The sequence below is a fragment of the Erigeron canadensis genome, chromosome 3, assembly GCF_010389155.1.
Source record: "Erigeron canadensis isolate Cc75 chromosome 3, C_canadensis_v1, whole genome shotgun sequence".
Lineage (NCBI taxonomy): Eukaryota > Viridiplantae > Streptophyta > Magnoliopsida > Asterales > Asteraceae > Erigeron > Erigeron canadensis.
In genome coordinates this window covers 7,732-19,427 of record NC_057763.1, presented here as the reverse complement: position 1 = coordinate 19,427, position 11,696 = coordinate 7,732, and the positions used below count along the sequence as shown (strand labels likewise).

Here is an 11,696-nt window from a genome sequence, read left to right as displayed (position 1 = left end):
ATTTTTGTCAAAAGTTTACATCATTTCGATAGGAAATAATATAGCCAAATTATAATAAGTTGATGCACATAATGTTTTCCGCATGGAAAATGATTTCCTCTTAAAAATTTAGCGTAATAATCCACTTAATAACTTGATCATGACACTTAAATCAAATGATGAACTTAAAAGAGAAAACTATAAAATTACATTGTTTATGAAATTAAGTCGTTAAGAAAATAATTAGGTTAGAGTAGGTATCATCCATGTAGCATCCATGTATCAAAACTTAGGGATAAGTATTTTGTAATGTAACAAACTTTGAACGAATGTCTATAGTAGGAAATAACTAAAGTTGTGTGTATTGTATATAAACAACTCGAAAATAATGTTTATTGTATGTACGAAAATGTATTCAACCAATTAAAATCAGACTAGTGGCACCTCTATATGGTTGCCACGTATATTTTCTTACATACAATAAACATTTTTAAAAATTGTTTACATACAATACACAAAACTTTAGTTATTTTCTACTATAAACATTCGTTCAAAGTTTGTTACATTTCAGAATATTTATCCCTAAAACTTATACATGGTTATCGAAATTAGTTTAGAGTAGGTATAATTTCCTTTAAACTCTGTACGTATGATTGATCGAATCTTGTCGTTAAATTTGATAGAAAATTTAAGAATGATTCTGTGGCAATCTGGAACTTTGGGAAATAATAAAAATAATAGAGCACATGGGCAGGCTTAATGGACACCACCACCCAACGGCTTAATTTGACTGTTTGGGTTCATCCAAAATACGCTCCAAATGGCGCGGGCCCTTCTTTTAAATCGTTATATGAAATCGTTGAAGATAAGTAAAGGTGTAAAAAAAAACCGATTAATCGAACCGATTCGAAAGTTAACCTATAACTGTAACCGGTTAGTAACCGATACAGTAATAATCGATTATAGGTTAGGAAAAACCGACAATTAGGAATCGATTTGACATTTTGAAAACAGAAACCGAGAAGAACTTCTTTATGTGTTTATTGTGTTTACTACATCACCGTATCATTATTTGGTTTTAAACTTCGAACTTGTATCTTATGTCTGAATAAACGAGGAGAACTTTGTTAGAGATTTTAAACGGTGGGCCTCCAAAATCGATTTCGTTTAAGGCCACAAAAAACGTTGAGCCGGCTCTGCTGACTCACAATAAGGTGTTTGAGCCAACCTCCGAATCGCACAACTAAAATGTTGAAGGCAGTTGCTTCCAATCATAGATCACCAACTTCCAAACCAAATTTTTTTTCCAAACTTAAAACCGATTTATCACTTCTTACATAAATACATTACCATGACAATCATCACCAATATTGTCATCACGTTCGCCACTAATTGCCGTCAATACCACACCGCTTCCACTATCATACTGCCGATGCAGATAGCCTCTAGTTAACAGTAATGTAGGTTAACGAAAATGATTATTTCTCTTAAATATTAGCCTAAAAATTCTATCTAAAGCTATATAAATGTGACATGTGGATTCCATTACTTCCCTTTTCCAATCGCATCCCTAATTTTTCACATGTTACCATTCTATTAATTAGGAAGATTTTTTGGCTATAACTTAAAAGGAGTGATCATTACCTATAGGTTAATAAAGTTTAATATTGATGTTAAAAATAGAGTAATAATTTGAATTCCATAAATTGTATAAATTTTTCTGAAATTGTAAATTGAGGTTAAGCATCATTATTGGTGGATTAGATTTGTATATTGGTAGATTATTAAAGCCCATTATTAAAAGATTTAAAGTTTGATAAATAACCGTTGCAAACGAAATGAAATTTTGTTGACCCGGAATATTATTACGATAACTTAAAATAATGTCCAGTACGAGTACGGGTACTACCAACAACAACAACAATAATAATAATAAATAATGATAAGTGAAGAAACAGTTTAAACCCCTCGCTCCTCCCAGAAACTCAAAAATTTTCAAAATAATAATAATAGTAATCAAGAAGAAATTAAGATGAAATCAAGAAATGAGCTAAATTTCTTGATATTGTTGTTAATAATGATATTGATGATGACGAAGAAGAAAGTGTCATCATCCCAAGACATTACCTTCCACTTGTCATCACTTTCTCTTGAAAACCTTACTCTCCTGGGCGATTCCTACATCCGAAACGGCGTCGTTGGCCTCACACGCGAAACGGGTGTCCCTTCCTCATCATCAGGGACCGTCATCTACAACACCCCCATCCCATTCTTTGATCGCAACACCAATTCAACCGCTTCTTTCTCAACCAGATTCTCTTTCTCCATCCGCAACTCATCTGCTGCTGCTGGTGACGGTCTCGCATTCTTTCTATCACCCGACCGCCACATCCTCGGCTCCCCCGGTGGGTATCTGGGTCTTGTTAATTCCTCACAGCTAACCAAAAACAGATTTATCGCAATCGAATTCGACACGCGCCTTGATTTACATTTCAACGACCCCGATGATAACCATGTTGGTTTAGATGTAGACAGTTTGAATTCAATCAAAACTGCTTCAGCAGGCATTGATCTAAAAAGTGGGAATCTGATCACCTGTTGGATTGATTACTGGAACGATGGAAAGAATCTCAAAGTTTTCTTAAGCGAGTCCAGTTACAAACCGTTAAACCCGATGTTAGATGTAGACGATATTGATCTCACTCAATTCCTTCAAGATTTCATGTATCTTGGGTTTTCGGCATCAACAGAAGGAAGTACAGACACGCATAATGTTGAAAACTGGAGCTTTACATCATTCGGGATCCGGCATTTGAGGACCCCTCACAATGTCACTGATAATACCGTAAATGCAGGGATCCAAGTCCCCCCGGATACTAGCAGTAATCACAAGCGCGTGGGTTTGGCTGTTGGGATTTTGGGTCCTGTTTTCTTCTGCGCGGTTCTCGTAGTTTTTGGTTATTTCTCAATCAAGAAACTCAAGGGGAAGAAGGACAATAAAACAGAGATGAACATACAAGCAGAGCTTCTAACCGGGCCTAAACAGTTCAGTTACAAAGAGCTAAAAGCAGCTACAAATGGTTTCCATTCAAGCCGGATAATTGGTCATGGTGCATTCGGGTCGGTTTACAAGGCTGTTCTTGCTGCATCTTCTTCTTCAACGGCGGCTGTGAAAAGATCCAAACATTCTCATGAAGGGAAAACGGAGTTCTTAGCCGAGCTGTCAATCATTGCGTGTTTGAGGCACAGGAATCTTGTTCCGCTTCAAGGATGGTGTGTTGAAAAGGGGGAATTGTTACTAGTTTATGACTTCATGCCGTATGGGAGTATCGATAAAGTCTTGTATCAACAAGAAGAGCACTGGAGTTTCTTGAAATGGAATCACAGATACAATATAGCAACTGGGTTGGCTTCGGTTTTGACTTACCTTCATCAAGAATGCGAACAACAAGTGATTCACCGAGACATTAAAGCCAGCAACGTGATGTTAGATGCAAACTTCAATGCCAGGTTAGGTGATTTCGGACTAGCCAGGCTCATGGACCACAACAAAAGCCCAGTTTCAACCCTAACAGCCGGAACCATGGGGTACTTGGCTCCCGAGTATCTTCAATATGGAAAAGCAACTGATAAAACTGATGTTTTCAGCTACGGTGTGGTGGTTCTAGAAGTGTGTTGTGGTAGGAGACCAATCGAGAGAGAGGAGGGTGGCGGCGGTCATAATAAGATGATCAATTTGGTTGACTGGGTTTGGGAACTGCACTCGAAAGGTGTCATTTGTGATGCTGTGGATAAACGACTCAACAATGAGTTTGATATAAAAGAGGTTCGGAAGCTTTTGTTGGTCGGGCTAAGCTGTGCCAATCCTGACAGCGAAAAGAGGCCGTCCATGAGAAGAGTGCTTCAGATATTGAACAACGAAGCTGCAGAGATCAAAGTGCCCAAACAGAAACCCATGCTCAGATTTTCAACTAGTTTGCCATTGAGTATTGAGGACATTATGTCGTCGTCTTCTTTTGATGGTAAAAAAGAAGATGATGCAAGTCATACTAGAGTTAGATTGGAGTGATCTCTAAGAGTAGTGATCTTGTGGGCTTTTCTTTGTGGTCCTTTGATGTATATAAGATGTGTATACTTGAATGTTGCTAGGTCAACTGTTACAAAGATAAAACGATGTGAATCTTTATTATGCATAGTAGGTTTTTTTTATGAACAACCTGCGTTCTGAATGTATCTTTGTTTTTCTATATTATCGTTTTATTAATTATGACCTCTTTGCATTCCTTTCATAAATACAATAATTAGGTATATGCGCAATTGGAGAGACTCGATATCAGAACTAGAAGCTCTTCCAATCAGACCTTCTCGACTACGACTCTCTTCGTTCAGCCATCGCGGGATGTGATGGTGTGTCGTTCCACACTGCGACTACTCCAGTACCACATGGTTCTGTATCAAATCCTGATGCAAGCCTTTTGAATGTCGACTGCTTGAAGCATTTGCGACTGTTCAGACTGTGTTTATATCTTAAACGAGTCAGATTAAAACATCTAGTCTAAGAGGCGAATTGTTATTTATGATTTCCGATTAATGTAGTCAGGGCTAATGTGTTACTTATATGCAATTCTCAAACAACCGGACAAAAAGCCTTCTGTTTTTTACCTGTACAAAAGGTGTCCCGACCCACCCATTTTGTCTACCTCTATGTTTGACTAACCATTTTTGGACGTTTTTTAATTACTTGCGGCATTAATTGAGGCAGCGGTTAATGGTACACTAAATGTACTCAAGGCATGCGGTGAAAAAAATGTCAAGAAAGTTGTGTACGTGTCCTTTATAGTTGCTATATTGTGATGTGATGCTACCTAGTAAACCCACATATCGACCATTGGATGAGACTTTATAATGAGCTGAACTTTTCCATCCTCCGCGCCATTTTTCTTTCTTCTAAATATGATGCTATATAGTTAAAAAGTTAACTTTTTTAACTTCTTTTGCTCTTCTATATTGTAATCAGCTGAACTTTTCCATATTGTAGACTGACGACAATTGCTCTTGGTTGCATTTTAAGAGTGACATATTTTGAAACTTTCACTTTTCATTGCAAACTTATCATGATAATAGAATATTAAACTTTTCAAAATCTTAAATAAAGATTTTAAAAAAACACTAAGTGCCCCAAATAGTGTCATCTTCAAAAACGGTAATGGGTACCTTTGACTTTGTATGTCTAAAAAATTAATTTGTTTATAAACAGTGTTGGCGAAATATGGTTGCAAATTTCGGCACGAGTATATTTTTTTGAATAAGAAGCTTTCGAAGGTTTTATGCATTAGACACACATAGTGGGAGACATTCTATCGTTTGACTTGCTCCTTGGGTATAGAGATACAACTACTTAGAGTTGACCCATGGAAGAAGATGAGTCAAATTTACAACATCATGGAAAACTAATGAGATTTTGGTGCCATTTCACAATAATAATGGTTCATTTGCAACCAAAAGCCAAGTAAACCCAATGACGTTGAGTTCAACCACCACGGCTGGTCAAAAAAAAAAAACCTTTAGAAAATCATTATTTTGATGGAGAAAAACCCTAAGGAGGCGACGACGAGTGAAAATCAAAGAGAAATATCAAAAATCTCAGAATCAAAGACAACTCAAAATGAAAATCAAGGTGGAGAATGGGTTAAGGCGACTCACAAGAAAGGTAACAAATATAAAAAATCTCATGGAGAATCTCAGGAAATGCATGCAACCGATGAATACAAAGAGAATCCCTAACTCAAAAGGCCCGAGACTAACTTTCTTTGTGACCCCATCAAAATGTTTGATGACACGACATATGCTGCGGTGGTACCACAAAAAAAGAGAAATCGTTTTTACCTATAAACAAGAAAACGATGAGCCCGGATCATGATATGCATGACAACTTTGAGATTTGAAAGCCGACGAGCACTTGGGGTTCCCTATGTGACATCGGTAGGTCTCAAAGCAGGGTCGAATATGTCAGATCCAAATACCCTTCGTCAGTCAGTACTGAGATATTATTGTTTTGAGACAAGAAAACGATGAGCCCAGATCATGATATGCACACGTGAGATTTGAAATCCGACGCGCACTCGGTGTTCCCGACGTGACATCGGTAGGTCTCGAAGTAGGGTCGAACATGTTAGATCCAGACACACGCCGTCAGTCAATACTGAAATATTATTGTTCCAAGACAAGAAAACGATGAGCCCGAGTCATGATATGCACGACAACGTGAGATTCGAAAGCCGACGCGCACTCGGGGGTCCCGATGCGACATCAGTAGGTCTCGAAGCAGGGTCGAACATGTCAGATCCAAACACCCGCCGTCAGTCAGTACTGAAATACTACTGTTTCGAGACAAGAAAACGATGAGCCCGGATCATGATATGCACGGCAACGTGAGATTCAAAAGTCGACGCGCACTCGGGGTTCCCGACGTGACATCGGTAGGTCTCGAAGTAGGGCCCAACATGTCAGATTCATACACCCACCGCCAGTCAGTACTGAAGTATTATTGTTTCGAGAAAAGAAAACGATGAGCCCGGATCATGATATGCACGACAACGTTTGATTCGAAAGCCGACGCGCACTCAGAGTTCACGACGTGACATTGGTATGTCTCGTAGTAGGGTCGAACATGTCAGATCCAGACACCCGTCGTCAGTACTGAAATATTATTGTTCTGAGACATGAAAACGATGAGCTCGACTCATGATATGCATGACAACATGAAATTCGAAGGCCGAAGCGCACTCGGGGTTCCCGACGCAGGGTCGAACATGTCAAATCCAGACACCCGCCGCCAGTCAGTTCTGAAATATTATTTGTTATAGGTGAAATTTCAGGTTTCATTATCTTAAAGCTCCATGATCCTGGACTACCAGGATCTTGACATATTTGAATATTCTGATTACTTATCGATATATTACTAACGATATATATTTCAAGTATTGTTTCCACATGAGATTAATATGCAGGTCCTGGAATATTCGATATAATACACAGGGAAAGTATCTCTAACGGTACAAAGAGATTCAACACATGTTCTATTTGATCAACACGTAAAGAAGACTGAGTCTACCAGTATATTCGGACTTCAAGCTGATTTCCACACAAGGAGGATATCTTCCAACGGTTATCATATCAAGTTAAGATACACAGCAACGTTCACTTGATGAAGACCAGGAGAATCCCTACAATATCGGATAGTTTGTTATTTCGTAGCTCTATATAAACAAGGGTCTAATCGATTATAGGATATTCATACATACTGCTTTCCACTCACTTCTTCTCGTATACACACACACATCTTTTATTACTTTACTCACTTATAAAGATCGATCAACTCGCTTCATTATTGTAATCAATTTAACACAATTAATAAGAGAACAAGGCAGGGACGATTGCTTCCTCTCGGGGTTTTTATGCCGGCAATCCTTAAAAGATTAAGGGTTTTTCCTCGATATCAAATCTCGGTGTTCTTTGATCCTTAATCTTTTATTTACCGCATTTATTTACGATTATCATTCTTTATCTTGTTTTTCTTGTCATTATTTACGTTATATTTCATCATCATTATACAGTTTGCGAATTCTTTTGACAACCTTCTTTTGCTTAAGTCGATATAATCTTGGTTTATACTTATTTTATATGCATCTTTGAATCTAAACATATTTTACATGCCTTTAACCTCACGAACAAAAGTTTGGTTACATAATTGATCTAAGTTTTCATTGGTGATTATCTTGGATGATTTTTGACCAAAACAATTTGGCGGCCACCGTGGGGCAAAAGGTGCTTTTCAAATAAACGACTTGTGAACGTCACGGTTCGTCATTTTATTCTAAATTTATGTCGAATAAGCAAAGGAAGAAATTTTTGAAAAGAAAAGATACAGGGACATTCAACATAAAAAGAAGCTCCATACCATCGTATCCCCTCTTATATGCTAACAAGAATTTATTCTCTATCATCGATCGTGCTGAAACAGATCTAGAACAAAGAAGCTCCGAAATCCTGAGGGATTTGAGAATACTCCAGCTCAGATTCTTGGATATTCTTAAACTCCAAGCGATAGTGGAGAGATCTAAAGATTTTGATCCAAACGCTATTGAAATATTGGGGATAGAAGATTTGAAACAAAGACGAATATCTAGTATCCAAGATGTATCACAGGAAACTTTTAAGTTTGAAGAAATCGAATCACAAGATATCGATTCCTTTTGGACTAACTGGCCATTTCAGGTACAAGAGGTCAAACTATCATATACATAGTAACGTGGAACAAGGTCTTCACCTTTTGGCTTTCACGCCAACTTTTGGTTGAGGGTCTTCACCCTTTCTTTAAAATTTGCCCGTGTCGCACGTTAATTAATTTCACAGCTGAAGGGTTAAATTCCAAGGTTGTCGAAATTAATTCTATCGATTATCGATGTTACCATCGATCTCCCGAAATTGGCTAACCACGCCACCCATTACACAAACACATACGAAAAGGCTAACCACGCCTCCCAAGTAAGCTCGAGATATTGAGACATCCTCTATGTCTCGAACACCAATGTCCCTACGAAAATATTAAAATTAAGAATTCCCTTCTTAATTTTAATCCCCTCCAAAGATCATATTGTTCCCATGAATATTATATTGTTACAGGAGTATAATGGGAACTGACAACTATTAAGGACGCTGCAAGCTAGAGATCACAACCTACAAGTGGATCTTAATTGCGTATCAAAAGGTGCATGTATCTTACCCTTTAATTATTATCTTGATGTGATTAGTTATTGTTGGCCTAATCAAAAACTACTCGAAAGCAGTTTTTTACAATCATGATCAATCATACCAGATTGATCTCGCCCCTCCTAGACATTGGAACTCTACATTGCACTACCCTACCGATTCAGATTCCTACCATCAAAAGAGTTTAAAAATATGGGCTTCGGCCTTTGCATTATATCCTTCATCGCCCATAAAATATGGTTAATTGGAGACATTAGGCTTCAATTTTTTGGCCACCTGCATATAGATTAAATCTATTTTCACCGTCTGAAGTTCTTCTTTGGTCTTGGCCAACTCTGCCTCTAACTCCTTTATCCTAGACGCTCGAGCTTTCCTTTCATCTAAGAGTTGAAAGATAAACTGATTCTGACTCTTTATTTCTTGATCTTTAATTCTTGCGACTTCCATATGTGCATAACGGATCTGAGAAAAGCACTGCAGAAAAAAGATTGAGATCAGTCTTTGAAAAAGCTAAGAAATTTTTTTTAAAGTTTTCATACATGAAGAAGCCTTTTCTCAGATTTTTCGATGCCCCAATTCACCCTCGGAGGATCGTGGATTTGAAGATGAGATTCACCACTCGTAACTTCCGACATGTTTATGTTATGAGAATTTATCGAAATTAAGAAAATTATTTGAAATTTTTTGGACATACGAAAAGATGAAAAACTTTATGATTTTAGAAACCTCAAACTATGTGCTTATATAGAGGGGTGAAAAGATGGAAATGAACCGTCAAGTAGTTACCTATCAAATCAAGACTCTTAGTTATCTTGCTTCCACGCGTCTTATTCTTGGTGTAGTTTTAAAACTTACTTATTGACTTTGGTTAAAGCGTATTCCGGAAGATTCAAAGTTATTTTAACAAAATAGTTTTTATTCAAATAACTTTGGGGACAATTGTTATGGGTGAAATTTCAGGTTTCATTATCTTAAAGCTCCATGACCTTGGACTACCAGGATCTTGACATATTTGAATATTCTGATTACTTGTCGATATATTTGTTAGGTCCAGATTTACTGGACTCGCTCCAGACGTGACTACTGGAGCCCTCTGAAGATTTGTCCAGAAATTATGTGAAGACCAGTGAACAACTTACTTGTATAGAAATCTGGATTCCACCAGATTTGTTCACTGGACTTCACTCCAGTCAAGATCTTTCCACTGAAGAACATTCTCACTGAAGTCGAAGACTGAAGTCTGAAGAAAGAAGTCTAACAAATAGCGGAGCTCACTGGAAGACTTACCAGATCTCCTGACTGGAGTCCTTGTCAGTGTTCTAGACCTTACAAGTCTGAACACTGATTACGAGGAATTAACTTTATGCCTTTACATGCCTTTAACCGGACAATCCATTTGTCTTTTGTTAAAAGCCTTACACGCATGTAAAGGTGATTGGTTAATTAGAAGACAAGTCACTATCATGTGACTTTATTCTTGTACTTTATCAATGCTTTTAAGGAATTAAAGTTTTTTCCTTAAATGCATGTAACCATATTTGTACGGCAAAAAGAATATTATATTTATTCTTTTTGCCTATAAATACCAAGTCACTTCCTCGTCTAAATTACACACTTTTGCAATTTGGTGCCTTTGCTCAAATACTCTCGATCTAAACCGTCATACTTCACAACTTTAAGTATTTCGATCAAAGAGTTTATTTAGCAAAGATTAGATCACTTGTAATTCATAGGTTGTTTAGATACTTACTTTGTTATATCTTGTTCCGCAACAACCTTGTATTTTATTTAACATCAATAAATAAAATACACTTGAAAATTACATTGTGTCTCACCATTTACTTACTTGCTTATCTTTATATTGCTTAAGTACGTATTACGTTATATATATTCTTGCATTTATATTTATCGTAATACTAGTCCAATCTAGTGCTTACTTGACGTATACATACTAGTCATATCTAGTGATTACTTGACTTGTTATTCTACACTTGTGGGTTAAACCATCAAGTGAGGGACTTCACAATTGGTATCAGAGCAGAAGGCTAACATACTTGCCTAGATCTGCATTCTCTCGATGGCCAACCAAGAGAATACACAAGGAAACCCTTTAAACAACTGACCTCCACCCATAAATGAATTTGAACAAACCAATGACCATGCTAACAATAATCTACCACCACCACCTCCTATTCCTGCTTCTCCACACGTGCATGTGCACTACTCAAACACTCCTGTTCCCAAATTGAGTGGGAATGGTGATGAATTTGGTACGTGGAAAGCTAGGATGTTATTACATGTCACTGGTATTGAGAGGAATATGCTTAAAATTTTAAATGAAGGACCCTATATTCCTAGAAGTCCTCTCAATTCACTTCTTAATCCAACTGGAGCAAGATCTGGGAGGGAAAAGAGAGAGGAACATTGGTCTGAAGAGGAACGGAGACTTGTCAATATTGACACTACTTTAAAAGTCATGATCCTCTGGGCCGTTCCTGAAGCTCTAATTCCTACACTAGTGCTTTATCCCAGTGCCAAAAGTATGTGGGATGAACTAGTGAACCAGTATGAAGGTGGTGATGATACTATTGTTACCAGGAAAGTGGCTTTAAATAAGAAGTACGAGTCATTTTTTGCCCTACCTAATGAATCATTAACTGGTACCTACACCAGATTTATGTCTATCATAAACCAGTTAAGAGGGCTTGGGGTAGAGAAGGACAAGGACATACTTCTTGAAAATTTTTGTGATATTTTTCCTTCAAAATGGTCTCATATGATCGTGGTCTTGAGACAAGGTAAAACCTTGCATTTCCATACTCTGTCATCTTTGTATGGAGCATTCAAATTCACTGAAGAGAATCAAGCCCAGAGAATTAAGGCAGAAAAAGATGCTATTAATCATGTTTCCAGTAGTTCCCCAGTGGTTAGTCATACTGAACCAC

The 11,696-nt window shown here is 37.5% G+C and overlaps 1 protein-coding gene across 1 annotated transcript; it reads left to right on the top strand.

The window, feature by feature from the left end:
* The first annotated feature begins 1,886 nt into the window (after positions 1–1,886).
* On the top strand, positions 1,887–4,246 carry LOC122593850 (probable L-type lectin-domain containing receptor kinase S.7). The gene has a single exon (XM_043766298.1). It carries the CDS (start codon positions 2,012–2,014, stop codon positions 4,046–4,048), a length of 2,037 nt encoding a protein of 678 aa, XP_043622233.1. The 5' UTR covers positions 1,887–2,011; the 3' UTR covers positions 4,049–4,246.
* Positions 4,247–11,696: the final 7,450 nt, after the last annotated feature.

Excerpts from the sequence above, each read along its gene's own strand:
- LOC122593850 (XM_043766298.1), top strand. The coding sequence starts at position 2,012 with ATGAAATCAAGAAATGAGCTAAATTTCTTGATATTGTTGTTAATAATG.